We start from the raw sequence: 17,545 nt of genomic DNA on the forward strand, positions 1-17,545 counted from the left end.
TCATGATAAGCTGATTAGTATTTATTAAAATATCAGGCATGTTCTAATTACTGGAGATACAAATATAGACAGAAAGAAAAACAGTTTCTGCCCTCAAGAAGCTTACCTTCCCATGGAAGGGGAATTTGTGTGCAATTTCCCTCTCTCAATGTGATCATTTTTCCTCATTATCTTTCTCTCAGCGTTTATTGAATCCTATTCTTTACTTAGCCCTACACAAATTTGTGCCTGCCACTTCTTTGCTAGCTCTCCTTCATCATTGGCTTCCAATGCTGAGATGGTAAGGTGAATTGTATTTTTTGTATCCTATTGCTTGGGTGAAATTGCTTTCTCGAAGGTTATAATCAATCCCTTAATTTCTAAATCTAATGAACTTTTCTTGGTCCTCTTTTAGTAGGCACTTAGTAAAGGCTTATTGACTTGACTCCCTGAATTTTCATTACGCTTCTTTTTCCTGGTTCTCCTGTCAGTTTTGTTGCTCCTCAATACCCTCAATATCATTAAATGTGACTGATCTCCCTTAAATGGGTGTGATATACTACTCTTTTCTTGGTCCTCTGTGGACTTTCCTTTTCTCTCCTTTCTTCCCCTCTTCTCTCCTCTCCTTTTCTTCATCTCACTTCTTTTTCTCCTTTTCCTCCCAACTATTCTCTTCCCATTTCCCTCCTCTGCTCTTCAAATTCTCATTCTTAGTGATCTCATGAATTCTCAGGGGATCAGTTATCTGTGTGGAGAAGGATAAATGACTCCCAAATCTAAATATCTAGTACCCATATAATTCCTGAACTCCAGTTTCATAACTGCTGGACATCTTCACTAGAATTTCTTATAGAATGATCTTATAGACCCATTCAAACTAAACACATCTGAAACATAACTCTTTATATGGTCCCCCCTAAGCTCCTTATTTCACAACTTCCCTATTTCTGTTGAGATTCTCACTATTCTGCAGGTCATTCAGATTTACAAGTCAGAGTTATCTTTGATTAATTTCCCTCACTTTTCAAAACCAATTACTTACCAAGTCTTCTTAATTTCTTCTCTAAAACAAAGGTAATTAATCTAAAGTCTATCCATTTTTTAAAAATGGCATTTCAATATAGCTTTCTTTGTAATCTTATACATTCAAAAATATTATTCTACGAATAGATACATCGATTTTATTAGAGTACTGAATGGGTCCACAATACAAAAAGATTAAGAATCTCTACTTTAGAATATCATTCGTGTCTAATTCCTTGTCTGCTACTTTAATTAAATGATCACTAGCACAGTTTAGTCCCTTATTACCTGTTGGTGGATAAGATCCTCTATTTACTGGTCAACTTTCCTAAAATGAAAACTGTATTTTTTGATTTCTGATAATTCAAGTGTGCAATAAAATCATGCTAGATGACATTACCCCCCCCCCAAAAAAAAGGCAAAGCAAAGAGTTTGCCTACATATCTATAATCTAAACTCTAGTAAATTTTCACCTCATATTTTTGTAAGAATTTAAATATGGATAATTGGATAGGTTGTATGTGTTCAGTAATTTTAGTTGTGTCAGATTCTTTATGACCTCAGTTGGGATTTTCTTGGCAAAGATATTGGAGTGTGATATTGGAGTGTTTTGCCATTTGCTTCTTCAGCTCATTTTATAGATGAGGAAACGGAGGCAAATGGGTTAAGTAATTTGCCCAGAATCACATAGCTAGTAAGTATCTGAAGTCGGATTTGAACTCATGAAAAGAATTTTAATTTCAAGCTCAGTGCTCTATCTATTGTGACACTATTTAGCTACACATTGTGTAGGCAGGATAACTATTTTTGGGGAAGGGAATTTTGTTTCAGGCCTAATTATCTATAGTTTGTGGCACACTGGCACAGCTGATAATTGCCAGAGTCAGCAATATTAGTATAACACTTCCAGATTTCAAAGGACTTTACAATTATCACTTTACCTAGTTCTCCTGATCTCTGACAATCTTTACTAGTGGCTTCTCTTTGAAGTACTTGCAGTTCTACTTATGTTGGAAAAATTTCCCAAAAGGAAACACTGTTGTAATATAAATTAGTGAGAGAGGAGTTTGATACAGAACTTACATGTAATTTGCAGGAGAATTCCTTTTTTCAATGTGAGATGAGAGAGAACCAAATAGAACTTGTACATACTAGAACAGGATAACTGAGGGCTTTTAATTCAATAGGTGCTTCTTTAGGTTGAATGTAGGCACTTTCTCTTGCAAAGCTCCATCAAACATGGAGATTAGATCCTAACCATTAGAAACCATCATGGTGAGAAACCATGCAATTCACCCACCATCACGGCATAAAGGACTTTCAATGTGAGGTTGGAGTTGCATGCTCAGCAGTGGGATGAAAGCAATAGACTTTAATAGCTCAGATATAGTCATTAAATGCTAACAAATAGCTAATCTGTGAATTGAGGATATAAGTTGAGCACCCATTATGGCCTATTGGATCTAAAAATGCCTACACATGTATTTACTCAATAGGCTATAATGACTAAAACAGTGGTTTCCAAAGAGTAAGTAATTGGCATTTTCAAAATAAATGAGAAGGGACCATCAAATAAATCTTTGTTCAAATTGGTTATTTGCCAGTATGGTATCATTGAACACAAAACCCCAGGAATTCAAGCTCATTCAGTCAATCAACAAGTATTGATAAAGTGCCTACTATGTGAGAGGCATTATGATAGGCAATGAGGATACTTTCCACCTCCCCTTCCCACTAAATTGCTTTAAGAATAGGGAGGATTTAAAAACAGAAAAACTACAGCAAATTATTATTATTATTATTAGTATTATTATACATTTTAAAGACCATTTAGGCGTTGTGTCTAATATTCCTCATTGGTCTAAATCCCTGCCTTCCTTTAAGTGTCCTATTTAGATGTCATTTCCTTGATGAAATCTTCCCTTTTCAACTGAAAGTGACCTTGTTTTCTTCAAATGTCTCAGAGTACCATAGGGTCTGGACCTTTCTATTATACCTATCCTATTTTCCTTTGTATCAGTTTTTATTTACATGTTTTATGTGTCATGTTTGAGTCTTAAGTTCCTTAATGAAGGACTTACTTTGTCTTTATATCTCTAGCATCTAATCAAGGAACAGATATTCACTGGTTAATTATTGAATTAAAAACGTGGATTTGAGTTCTGAATCTGTCACTTAGTACTTCTGTGTTTTTGGAAAACTCATTTAACCTTCTTGACACATAGTTTTCTTATCTGTCAAGTGAGACTGTTGATTTCTAATGTCCCATCCAGCCCATGACTCTGTAGTAGTCTGTATAGTCTCATATGGACAAGGAAAAAACTGACAAAAGTCAATTTAGTCTGTTGAGCAAATACATGTATAGAATAAATTCATGTGTAAATACATTGGAAAGAACAGAATTGAGATTTCTTTTTATCATTAGACCTTAGAGTGTAGTATTCATTAACTTTTTCTACTTTTTTTTGTATACAAGAAAAGTATAAAATGTTTCTCTTCAGTGAAGCAATAGAAAAATTTTAAATGAACGGCTAAATATTTTGCCACATACATAATAATCAATTTTTCTGATGCAAATTCTAGTAGTGGTAGGTACCCTAAGGGCAAGTACAAATTAGGTACTATTACCGTATTGGCAATCTGGCAAAGGGAAATTAATAAAAGATAGGTCTAATATGTTTGTTACAAATATTGTTTTAGTGAGAAAATAGAATAATATGACATAAGCTTAAGTGATAAAATTTATTTCTATTTTGTGTCAATGTTATTTTTGAATGACATTGATTCACGGCTCACTTAGTAACCAATCCAACATTAAAAGGAACCAATTTGAATGCAATATACAAAACTGGCATTAATTGAGGTAAATTTAGGTAATCCAAGAAGCAGATAATCCCTCAATATCCTGCATATTTGAAAAATATTTTATATTGGCTTTTTGGTGTAACACATTCTAGTTCTATTGAAGCAAAATAGAGAAGGCATCCTTGGAAGACCTTATGTAATGGGAGCCAGGAAGCTGTTCATTTCTCCTTTTTTTTCTTCATTGATTACTTCAGACCCTCCCTGGTAGAAGAAATTGTTAAGAAGTCTCCTGAAGATTTCAGTATTTTTCACTCTGGACTTATGACTTTATTGGTATGAGGGTAAATTTTTAGTAAGCAAACCAGTAATTCACCAGTAACTTAAGAATCTTAGAGAGTTTCTTGGGGATGCTGAGAAGATAAAAGATTACTCATAGTCACATACCTAGATGGTGGTAGGATTAGAACCAATATCTTCCTGATTCCAAGATTGGCCTCTATCCACTACATAATACTTCTTTTCAAAAATATCTTTATATGTAAGATAGGAGGTGAGATGTCCACAAATCTTTAAAATAATTTACATACATATTTAACTCATTTCAGATTGCTAATTGTCTTCAGGAGGGGAGGGAGGGGGAAAACTTTGAAACACAAAGTCTTACAAAAATAAATGTTAAAAACTATCGTTGCATGTATTTGGAAAAATAAAATACAATTGAGAATAAAATAAACTGCATGTTGTCAGTAAGTCTGAAATCAAGATTTAGACAAAGAAGTTATCCAATAAAGACAATTAAAAATTATTTGTATTGGGAGAAATACCCTCACTTATAATAGGTTATTTCTTCCAAAATTACAACCAATCTGCAATAACCATTTAATGATTGATCCATATTGGATCTGGTCCATTGGATATCAGAGAAAGGATAAAGGATGTTTATGCAGAAAGAGCAGTAATTAACATATTCACTTATAGTCAACTGCAAACAACTAACCAACAAGTATTTGTGAAGTGTTTATTATATGAACAACACAGTGCTGGGCTAGACTCTGTAGGGGACATGGATAAAAGGCATCATCCTCAGTCCTCAAGAAGATTTAATTTAGTTACCCAGCTACCCAACACGTAGGAAACAATTAGCATATAATTCAAAACTATGTAACCAAATGTGAAATTGTTTGCTATCATGCTATATATAAACTGTAAGTATAATAAGAGATAGGGCCAGGAAAGAATTCATGTAGTAAATAGTATTCAAATAGAGCCTAGGAATGGATGTAGGATCTGCATAAGTGGAATGGAGAGAGGAGGATATTCCAAAACCTCTGGACAACAAAAGCAAATGTGTGGAGGTGGAAATGATTGTGATATATTTCTGTGGCAAAACAGAAATCTATATGATTAAAGTGGGCAAAATTCACCTTATTTTACCACATTTGGGAAAGGATGACAAGATACATATGACTAAAATGGGCTTATTTTAGGGTAATATTCAACATAGTTGAAAAGCAAAGTGAAAAGTAATAGTTTGTTCTAATTAAAACTTTTCTCTGCTACATAATTATATAGAAACAAAATAATCAATGATTACTGGCATGATGATATTTTCTTTGACTTTGAAGTTTAGACTTATCAACTGGGTTTGTAGTACCAGACTGTATCTTCTCTCTGGGAATATTTTTCTTAGAGGAGGAAAATATGTTTGTTACATATCACTGCATTCTGACTTCAAAACAGGAATTCAAAAGTTTATATATGTAGTAGATCATAGAACATGCTTCATAATATAGAATGTTTTCCTAGTGTTTTCCTTTCATTCCAAAGGGTAATTGGCACTTCTGGTGATCATTAAAGAAAATAATATTGGCTGTTGTTAAAGGATGACAGAAATCTAAGAAAGTTCCATGATTTTCAGAATGCATAAGTAATGTTATGTTTTAGTTGGGATGATTCCAAGAAGTTGCCAATATATTTTAAACCTTTTCCACCTATGCCATCGTAGGATATAATCCCCAAAAACTTGAGTTAGTGTAAATATATGAATTGAATAGCAGATCCTAAAAGGTCACAAATAAAAAGGCCAAATGATTTTTTTTCTCCTATGACATAAAATACATGTTTTCTTTTTGGATTATTCTATTTGTTTGTCTTTTTCTTTCTTTTAAAAAATAATTACCAAATAAGATACCTGACATTCTAAAATGGAGATTTTAATGCTCCATTATCCATCAAATGCTCCATTTCTATAGACCTGGAATCAGGAAGACCTAAGTTCAAATCTAGCCTCAGATGTATTAGCATACATACTGGGTAAATCACTTAAGTTGCATTTTTCTCAGTTTCCCCCATTGTGAAGTGGGGATTAAAATTATCTACTTTGCAGTATTGTTGTAAAGATCAAATGAGATAACATTTGTAAAGCACTTAGCACAATGCCTATCATGTAGTAAGCCCTATATGAATGCTTATTTCCTTTCCATATCCTGAGGTATCAATTTCCAGTCTTATTTTTAAGCCTAAAAATAAGATTATGATAAAATGATATGATATTAAGAAACAGAGGTTTATCTCATCTACTAATTTAAATTTAAATTTTCATTTTGACAAACAGTTCTATTAAATGTTTTCCCCAAACTGGGAAATGTAAATGCAAAAAAAAATTGGTTATGCATTTGAAGTGCCAGTCATATAACTAAATTGTACTCCAGAGTCAGATGCCAGTTCAACATGAAATTGTGCCTGGCACATTTGGATGTATCGCATGGTCTTCATAAAAGAAAACCTATATCCCTTCTAAATGTCTCCTCAAATTACTGCTGAAATGTGAATAAAGTGCAAGTAGAATTTGGCTTGGGGCTGTAAAAGTTACAAGCTTAGAAAGCCTGGGCTGAATTCTTTCTCTTGCCTCCACTAATGTGTCTCCCTGATTAATTCAGCTCAAGGGAACGTCACTGCTAAAGGAGTTAGAACACTTGTCACCAGATAATGCTTTATAAGGTACTTGGATGCAAACTCTTTTTCAGTGATTCTTGGAAGGAAACAAAACTTGTCACCTGTCTCCTCTATTACTGACACTACTGGTGAAACTTGATGTCATCCAGTTTGCCAAGGTGGATAATTATTTATTGTAGGAGGATCATAAAGCATGTTTATGATATCATACATATTATAAACATACATATTTATGATATGTATGATATCACTCTAATTGGTAATTCTGCAATTGATACAATTGATCCTCAAAGGACACTGTTGGTTTAGAACCATTGTCTTTCATTCTATTAAAATAGATCAGGTTTTCATAGCATGTTTGTTGCTTTAAAGGATTTGGTATCACTATTCTTAAAAGACAGAGAGAAAGCTATGGAATAGAGGAAGAAGATGGTAACAGTATTCTGGGAAATGTCTAACTGAAAAACTGGACACTGTCCAAGAGAGTGATGTAGCCAACGGGCCCATAACACTTGTACTGTAGACAACACTTTATTAAGTACTGATATTTTACTTTTTGGGTAAGAAGAGCTAGGGGGTAAGGAAAAAAATAAAGCAAAGCAAAGTAATTAATGTTTCTACTATTGGTTGTTCCTTAGTACTAGCTAGCTATCACTAAAAAATGAACCTCCCCCCCCAAAAAAAAAAAAAAAAAAACCAACCACAACAAAACAAAAACAATCACCACCACCACAAACCAATTCTGAATGAGCTACAGTTATTAGGAGAAAAACACAGTAGGGATGAAGGATACTAGAGTAGGTGCCTTAATCCTTGTATTAAGTGCTAACATGATAGGCTGAAAATAACTGGGTTGTTGCAATAGTTTCTTAACAACTATTGTGACGTAGGGACCCTAGCAACCATGTAAGTGTTCTTTTAAAGACTGATTTTGGCAACTTATATTAGGATATTTTCTCTTTCTTTTGCTGTCTATAGAAATAAAAGGTTTAGATGAAATATATCATAATGTGTTGGCATAAAAGATGTATAATGAATGATGGACAAGGTGGTGAGAAATTTTGGAAGAAATTTAACATTCTATGAGATCTTTTTCAAAATAAGACATTTTAGAATTTTTAAACAAAAAAGACAAACTATTAAATATGAAAGAAAAATATTTCTGACACGATGTACAGAGTCAGAAAAGGAAGAATAGTAACAGAAATAAAAAGATAAAATAACTTAAAAACTTACTGCAGAGTCTTTTAAAAGTTAAATAGTAGTCTTGAATGTGTACTTCAAACTTTCCCGGTTATTGCATGATATATGAATATGCTGTGATTAGCATAAGTGATAGCCTACAAATGTTAGCGACGCTCACCAATCCATGTATTTTTGCTAAGTTATATCTACACTGTTTTCATGTAGAAAAAAGTAGTATGTGTATATATATACATATATATGTATATATATACACGCACACCTACACACACATAAGTATATATGTATATGTATGTATGTGTGTGTATACACACACACATTTTACTACTAGGTAAAGATTTTTTTATCTTGGTTTTAACAGACATAAAAAAAATCATTGCTCCATATAACTTATTATTTTTTATTTATTTTTAGACTATTGATACAGAAAAGAACAGAAATAATTTCTCAAATATTCTTCCAATTAAAAAAAAGTATGGGTAAGCCAGTTAAGTTGTTTCAATCGGGACACAGTTATCTCATCGAAGTAAAAGAGACATAGGATTTGGAAAAAAGAGACAAAAGATTCATTCTTAAACCCTTCCTATGTTACCATCACAAAATGATGCTAGATCTTAAATCTTCTGAGAGATTAATTTATTTAAATTCTTTCAAGTTGTGTTCAGAGGACAAGACTTTATAATAGAGACCAACTTAATTTTGTTTTTGAAATTCCAATAGTCTTAAGATCCACATCTAACATTCACTCTAAACAACTCAAGTTTTATACTACATTGCAGCTCTTTCTCTTTCAGGTATAATTAGAAATATTGAGAGAAATAGCTATATACCTCAAGACCAATTTTTATAGCAAAGAAAACTGATTAAAATGGTATTAAACTGCAGAAATTTGGGCATTTGATTTGACTATAAGTCAAGAGCATTTTCAAAATAATTTTTATGATCACCCTTTCAGTTACATGTTCTTTTTCATATTTATTTTTAATATTCATTCATTCATTCACTCATTATAAAACATTGAGAACATATATAGTGCGTGCAAAACTGCTTTCCCCACAAAAGATAAATTTAGTAGTAAGAACAATAGGTATATTAATAAATGAGATGTCCTACCATGAATATAATTTGGAAATAGCATATTCTATCACTTATTATTTTGAGACATCTCAGTTGTAGGTCAGTCCTGGATATCATCAGTAAGTAGTTTTCTCTTTATGAGTAGAAGTGAGCCTATGTATCTAACATTTCAAGTTATCTCATAAAGTTAGTGGAATGAAATATGGCATCAAATTTTATTGATTTATATTAGTCTTTGTTCAATTTTGAATTCAACTTTACTCAGACAGGCAGGAAGCCTATTTTGTACAGTATATACTTCATACACTTCACCTAAAAGCTTCCTGAATGATTATTATTGTTCCCACCATTATTAATTGTATGATTATATTATCAAAATAACAAAAGAAACAGTAAAAAGAATGACTGTTTCAACCCCAATGATTCCTGGTAATGATGATTATTCTTGTTATAATGGCAAAAACAAAGAAAGAAAGAAAGAAAGAAAGAAAAAAAAAGAAAGAAAGAAAGAAAGAAAGAAAAAAAAAGGAAAGAAGAAACAAAGGAAGGAAAAAAGAAAGAAAAAAGTGAACTTCTAATTACAATCTCCCATCTTTCTATGAAGGTGTATTTCCTTGGAATTCTTCTATTTCATATCCACTAAAAATGAGTTTTAAATATAGAAATTTTAAAAAAAGAGTAAAGGATCCAAAACCTGATTGCTATCCCTTCTGATGTAATCCCTAGATTTTACAAAGTGAATAAACTCTTTTTACATAGATTATCAGATAGCTATTAGATAAAAATAACTTCTTGTCACTATCTTCCTTATTTTGATTTTACCAGGCACCTAGAAATTTGAAAAAAAAAAAAAAAGCTTTGTATTCTTTGAAACAATCCCTGATTTAGCCAGCTGTCTTTTACCAGTAGTCTTTATCCATACATTCACACATCAAGAAAACTGAAAGCAAATCCAAATATTATTCTTTGAATAAGGGTTTTCAGCACAAAAGTTTAATATTAAATCATTAAAAAGAACCGAGACAAGTATTTGATGTGCCTATTGACTTCCCATTAACCTTGAGAGTAAATGTTGCTATGGTCAAACAAAAGAACATAGTGCTGTGATGGTTAATGAGCAAAAAGTACTGATAAACCACTGAATCAATAAATACCAAGGGACATATCATTTAGTCGATTAGATCAGCCATCTATCAAAAACGTGAGGTGGCATTTATTTCATCATGACAAAACTTGGTCAATGTTCCTTGATAGCTGTGCCAAATCTGTGCTTAAGTTTTCTTGAAAAATATTTGGAGCAGTGTTTTTATGTTAAAATGTTTTTAGTAAACTATTGATAGTTTGGAAATACAATGAGGACAAATATCACAAGATTAATGTAATCGCAGGCCTGTGGTGAATGAATCTGTCTGTTCATAACAAATTTACATGCCATTCAAAAATATTATAACCAAATAGGAGGAAGAATTCCTCATTTCAGAGAAACTTATTTAGATTCCCCTCATTAACTACTTACTGATTGCTGATTGATAATGTCAACAAACAGAATGAGATAAGTAATATATTAATGGAAAATAAATCCACCTTTCCCTAGGGAACTAGTTACAGAGGAAGGGATAAAGAAAAGCCTACTGAGCAGTGGTGGACTCCTTTTTGAATAAAAGGAATATTAGGAACCTATGCAGTTTAGTTAGCCTTAATCAGAGAGTCATATATTTCATGGTACATTTCAACCCCAGTGTGTAGACTGATTTTCCCCACATATCCTTGAATTCTCTCATAGAGAACATGCAGAATAGTAAGGTAAGTTATAGATCCTGATAGATCATCTGCACCTTTTCCCCTTTCTTTTACCACAATTTTTAGCTCACTGTCCATACTGGCATTACTCACACTCTTCTCTTCATGAAAGGCTCCCTAAAGTTATCTCCATTAGTTCACTTGTCATAAGGAAGTCCTACCTTTGAAGAAGACATATTACCCTTGGTTGTATTTGTCTAAGTGCTTTGACTCCAGCAATATTACCAGATACAATCCCTCCTCTGCATCATAACCTGATTTATCTATCCCCTTTCCACCCATTGCACTTCCTTCACCTCCCAAAGCACAAAACAATAGACAAAGTCCTCCTGCCTCCTTCCAACAGGTTTTGGCTCTCTGGGGTAAGAGAAATCACTCTGAAAAGAGGAAAGGACGTTAAAATTTACGCTTACCATTTTCAGAAACCTGAGACATCTAGAGTTTATCCATGTAGCAGAGGGCAGCACTTTGGCTTCCCTTACTCTCTAGTCTGACCACTGGAAATCTTATGGTGGGGGAGATTATCTACTTACAGTCTCCCCAAGCAGTTTACACCTCCTACTCCAAACTCCCCATTACCCTCCCACATGGAACACGTACATAGCAGCATCTTTCAAAGCCTCCCCCAGCAATACCGGAAGATAGGAAGAAGAGAAAAGATTGGGAGTAAGTTGTCAGTATTACTGAACCTGCACCCCCATTATTTTTTAAGGGCTCAGACGCTTTTGTACACAAGTTATTAGTCTTTCCAATGGGTTTCCCTTTTCCCTCTACGCAGTCTTATCATTCTCAGAACCAAAATGCACTCCACCCCCTAATCAACAAAAATAAGCAGACCACACTGCTGTTCTGCCACTGCCGCCGCCCCAACTGTTGCAGGCACTAGGGTCGGCGGACTGGCATTTCTCTGTCACAAACACAGGGCGCTCCACACTCAGGAAGGGGGAACCCCAAAGAAGGCAGGAAGGCAAGGCAAAGCAAGGCAGGAGAGCCCCAGCACCTTGGGCGGTCTCCAGTGGGATCGTGTGTGGTGGTGGGTGGAACCAGGTTTGGGCGTGTGCGTATTCGTGTGTGTGTATGTAAGGGAGACAGGGACAGGCATAGGAGTGTGTGTGTGTGTGTGTGTGTGTGTGTGTGTGTGTGTAGGGGCGATGCTTGTAGTTCAGATGCACCCAGAAAGCCCGGTAAGAACAGCAATCACAGCAGGAGCAATTCTCCTACCTGACCTCCGCATCTGGTCCCCAAACCCGTTTTACCTTTAAGATCAGGTCTGTATGGTGCTGGTCCAGCATGTTCTCCTGTTGGAAGGAGGTAATGATGACCCGGCCGTAGCGCCCGGGAGTCTGCAGGTCCGAGTAGAGCCGGTGTTTGGAGCGGTTCACCGGGAAGAGACTGTTGACTAGATTCCTCTCGATCTTGGCCAGGCTGTGCTTGGGCGCCAGCAGGTGTTCCACGCTCTCCTCTATCTGATAGCGGCTGAAGCTGGCCCCCAGGAGGATGGAGATGAGCACGGGGGCGGAGGCGAAGAAGACGGGGTGACTGGCAATGAAGTGGCCGAGCCGGGAGAAAGACGTCCTCAAGCCTCTGTGAAGAACCTGCCGCAGCATCCTAGTGCAGAGGGAGCGCAGGAGGAGGACAAGGCGCACGCACGGCTGTGGCTGTGGTTGTGGCTGTGGCGGTGGCTGTGGCGGTGGAGGTGGTGGCGGTGGCGGCGGGGGTGAGATCTGAAGCTCTCTCGGAGCCCGGTCACAACCATCAGGGAGTCCCGAGCAAAACCTCGGGAGAGTCCCTTCTGGGAGGAAAAAGACCCTCCTGCCTCCCCCCTCTCCCAGCCAGGCAAAAAAAAACTGCGACCCTCCCCCCACACACCTTCCTGCCTCCGCACCCCCTACTCCACCCTATATCTCCTTCCCCCTCCCCCCCACCTCTTCCCCGCAAAAGGGGTTCGGGGTTGGGCGGTTGCTGCTGCTGCTGCTGCTGCAGCTGCTTCCTTCCCTTTTAGCGCTGTCGGGCCCTGGAGAAGTCCTCCCGGCGCCTCATGATCTAACTTACCAAACCCAAATGCCATCGAAGGGGGATGGAGACAGCGACAGCAGCAGCAGCAGCAACAGCAGCAGCAGCAACAGCTACAGCAACGGCAACAGCAGTAGCACCAGGGAGACGCTCACAGGAGAGAACACGAGGGAGACAGAATTCCAGGCTACACCCAGTCCCCTCCCCTTCTCTTTCCACTCCCCTTCCCCACAGCCCCGCCCCTCTTCATGCCAGCCTCCTTCAGCCCAGGCAAAGGGAGGCAGAAATAATTAAATAAATAAATAAATAAATAAATAAATGGTTCTTGTTTTCAAAACGAAAAAAGTAGGAGTTGAATTTGGAGACCTCTCGTTTCTGTGAGAGCCGCGGAAGGCAAAAGAGGAGAATGAGAGAGAGCAAGCTCTACCCCTCCATCTCCCCGCAGGTAATAGCTAGGAAAGACGTGTTTGCAGAAAGGATTGGAGGATAAGAAGGGGACAAGGACCCCTAATGTAAAACAACCTTTCTAGCAAAAAAAAAAAAAAAAAAAAAAAGAAAGAAAAAGAAAGAAAGAAAGAAATAGAGAGAAAAAAAAGACAGCTCAACGAACCCTAGGAAGGCTTGGAAGAGAGAGAAACTCCAGGGTCTGCCTGTTGTACGTCCAAGGGAGCGCTGGAAGTGTCAGTGTGTGCAGCGTGAGATACCCTCGCACAGACTCAGGCACATAGACATACACTCTCAGAGCCCGAGGAAGGGCTTAGTGGAGAGGTAAAGGGAAGATTCCATCGGCCCCTCCTTCTCCTTCGGGGTCTTCCTCAGTGGCAGGATGCAAGTCGCTAGCTTCATAGCAAAACATCCAGTTGAGGAAATTCAAAGCACACGGTTTCATCAGAGGGTTTCACCCTCTCTTTATCAGTAGCTCAGGGTGGAAGGGCAAGTTCTTATTTGGTTCCAGTTATTTCTTGGTCTGTTTTAACCTGCTACGCCATCCCCCATCCCCAAAAACAAAACAAAACAAAACAAAACATCCTTCTTTTCGCGCACCGATTCCCCCTCCCCCAACTAAGAGTGATTGATGGCAATAAATTTTCAGGCAGCAGCAGCTAGTGGAGCAGTGGGTCTTCAGAGCTTTCGGGAGTCCTGGGCTAGCCGCGGAGCCTTCATTTTCTTTTTTTTTTTTTTCCTGGATGTAAGCAGTCCCGGATCTCAGTGACCTGTATGCCCTAGGGGACGTTGGGGCGACCCCTTGGCTAGTTTCGGAGCTGTGGACTGTACGCCCACCTGACTGCCAGATAGGACCGGTAGGATGGTAAGTGACAAAGATGGCTAATCGCAGTAGCAAAGAAAAGAGAAAAGAAGCACCCCTCCTTCATTCCCGACTCAACGTCTGCTCTCCTCCCTCAAATTCACTATATACGGAGGGAGGGAGGGCACTTGATCGTGACATCCAAGACAGAAGCTCTGAGAAATAGAGAAAGCTCCTTCTTAGAGGAAGGGGCTTCCAGAAAGCCTTACGGGGCACCGGCTGCTTCAGAAACTTTTATACATACACCCATATTTATGGCTGTGTTTTTTTTTCCCTCCCTCCCTTCCACTTCCCTCAGTTCACCTCAGCAGAAATCCCAGGGAAGACGCAAGACGAGTGTGGATCGCCCCCCGCAGGTCCTCACGCCTCAGACCAGATCAGCAGCGGAGGCGGTGGCGGCAGTAGCTGAAGGAGCAGCAACACAGAGGTACAATTTTGTGTATTTCATTGGTGCCTCAAAACCTTCGTCCTAGAGTGTCAGCGCATCAAACCTGAGCTTGGTACTGAGTACCTCTACCCCAAACAACGCTTGCAAACAAGATTCAGCAGAGGTTGGGAGCCAGAGATAGGTGATTTCCCCTCTTTCAGAAGTAGCAGCAGCGTGCTAGGAGTAGTCCCTTTCCCAGGGTGGTCTGCCCTCCTCCTGCTCCTTTTCCTTCTTGTCTCATTCTTCCTACTGCTATTCAGACTTTGGGTGCACCGCTCCCGGGTCAATGCTGTACTCCGAGGAGACTGCTATCAAGAGGCAACAATCCTTGAGTTTTCCCGACGTTACTGGGCATGGACATCCATGTTAATCAGAGCTCAAGGAAGATTTGAAGGAGATGAGGAGCAGAGGAAATGTGGGTGATTTGGAAGAGAAAAGAGACAGACTGATAGAGAAATAAAAACGGAGAAGACATAAAGAGATGGTGAGACAGAGACAGAGACAGAAAGAAATACAGAGATACACTGGGAGAACAGAGTGCTGTAAGAGTAAGCATGAGAATGAGAAGATGAGGGGGGGGGAAGTATCAGAAAAGGAAAAAAAAAGGTGTCAGTGGTGGGGTCCTAGGAGGCAGCTCCCAATTCAGTCACCTCAATGCCAAGTGCTTGATACTTCTCATTGAACTTGGGTACTTGCTTTTTGGGAAAAGGAAGCAGTGGGAAAGAAAAAAAAATTCACCCTTCTGTCTTTGTACTCTCATGAGTGCTGACACTCTCCACTCTTGCCTTTATTATTCTTGGCAGCTGAGAAAAGCAATCCCCTGAGGATGCTCAATCCACCTACCCCAGAGAAATATCTTCTATCTTCTTTATTCACCTGTGATTTCCACCATGCCTTTCATTATTAACACTCGTGCATACACACCATCCTTCCCTCCATTTTGAGATAACTTCCTGAAAATGTTTGGATCCCACAGCTTTCCTCAGTCTCTTCAGACCCAGTATTGCTTTTTCTTTACTTCCCCTTTCTGTAAAGAAACAATAACACTTAGGTTTTGGGACACTCTGTAGGAGGTACAATAAGTTATATCAAAGTAGTTTTATTGGTGGCACCCCCTCTTGATTTCTGTGCTCCCCCCATTGTCACTATCACTTCAAGCCACCTCTTTGCTGATTCATGATGATTGTGAAGGGGAAAGGGTTTTGTGTTTTGCTTATGTCCCCTCTAAAAAGAAGAGGGGGAAGAAAGGGAGACAAGGTGAGAAAGAGAAACAAGAGAGGGACACAGAAAAAGAGGGACAGAGAGACAGACACAGAGACAAACAGAGACTGAGATAGGCAGAGAGAGACAGAGTGAGCAAAAAACCATTCTGTTCTTGGTCTGTTTTCTAAGCTGCTTTAAGAAACCACCCACTTTCAAGCAGCTGAGAAGCTAAAAAGAGATTGGAGATCCCCTGCATTACACAGAAGCAGATTGAAAGGACAAAATGGAAAAGGAAGGGGTAAAACAGAAAAGGAGATTTTGTGTTGTGTTGTGTTTTGTGTGTGTGTGTGTGTGTGTGTGTGTGTGTGTGTGTGTATGTGTGTGTAGGTGTATATAGCTGTATATAATATATATGCATGAGAAGTTGTAAATACTTCTTATTTGGGTAAATGGTTGAAGGCTTTTGTATGCACAAGAGAAGAAAACATGAAGGCAAAGGACTTAATAGTTTTGCCAGAGCTTTTCAGAATTTGAATTACTGTACTGTTAAAGTCTTTGGACTTTAAAAATTTTCTCCTCTTGTCCTCACAATCAAACTTCTGTTTTTTTTTTTTTTTTTTTTTTTTTTTAAATTCTGCTTGTGAAATTGTATCCTTAGATTCATTCCTAACAACAGAGGAAGGTCGATATTCAACTGAACGGAGCCCCTAATATTAGTAAAGGCTCTTCTTAAAGGAAGGGCCCTTCTCATATAGAGATATTTACTTACACTCCTTTTACTATCCTCATTCTAGTGAAAATGATCCTGAATGCACAGTTTTCAAGTAGATCTGTCAAGGCAGTAACTTCCAATCTTTATAGAGTAAATTTCCTCTTCTACAAAAATAAGAGTGATTCCTATCTATAATAGGGATTATAATACCTATTTTAATAAATCTCAATAAATAATTTTCTTAATCTCTGTTTAAGTTGAATTTATTATAATTTTAAAGAAAAAATTTATGTAGTATGACCATGCAATAAAATAAGTTATTGGTTAATAAAAAATCTTTAGAATTTTTCACATGTAAACTTTTAATCATTATAACAGTAATTATTAATCATTGGGGTAGGGAACAGAATTGTGATTGATACATATAAACTTGAACTCAGGTCTTCCTGGTTTCAAAGCACTCACTAGGACATTTTGCTTCTCAATAATCATGATAGCAATATTATTAATGTGATTAATATACTTTTTTAGTAGTTTCTCAAAACATAATAATATCCATGAAACTGAAACTGAAAATTACTTCTCAGCCATTAAAAGAAATTGATATTTTATTATAAAAGCCATATAGCAAAAAAAAAAAAACAAAACAAAAAAAAAAAACAAAACTATTGCACACAAATAAGATGCTTATAAAACATAACAAAATTTATAGTTCTGAACAAAATAAAGACTCTTTTATGAAACTATAGTCAATACTAATATTTTCATGTTTAAATGTTTGCTTTAGTGTACCATCACAAGATAAATAAATTATTAACCATTCTTCGGATGATCTAAGAACAAGCATATAATATTTATCCACGGCAAATGAATTTCTTATTCATTCTTACTTAGAAATAGCTAGGTCTTTTAAATAAAATAAAAATTACTTTTGTGAACTTAAGTGATTAATAAGCACCATTATTTTCTTCTATATCATTTGCAAAGCAGGCTTTTAAAAATGACAATGAAAAAAAATCACTTTATACCACTCAGTTCTTTC

The 17,545-nt window shown here is 37.1% G+C and overlaps 1 protein-coding gene across 1 annotated transcript in view; it reads right to left on the bottom strand.

Moving 5' to 3' along the window:
* PTCHD1 (patched domain containing 1) overlaps window positions 1-13,366 on the bottom strand; it is a 67,745-nt gene extending 54,379 nt beyond the window's left edge. Inside the window, exon 1 of the mRNA XM_051985112.1 lies at window positions 12,099-13,366. Within this exon, the coding sequence (XP_051841072.1) occupies window positions 12,099-12,449 (351 nt within the window). The 5' untranslated portion in view covers window positions 12,450-13,366. The remainder of the gene's footprint in view (window positions 1-12,098) is intronic.
* Between the last annotated feature and the right edge of the window lie 4,179 nt (window positions 13,367-17,545).

The sequence above is a fragment of the Antechinus flavipes genome, chromosome 3 (assembly GCF_016432865.1).
Source record: "Antechinus flavipes isolate AdamAnt ecotype Samford, QLD, Australia chromosome 3, AdamAnt_v2, whole genome shotgun sequence".
NCBI lineage: Eukaryota > Metazoa > Chordata > Mammalia > Dasyuromorphia > Dasyuridae > Antechinus > Antechinus flavipes.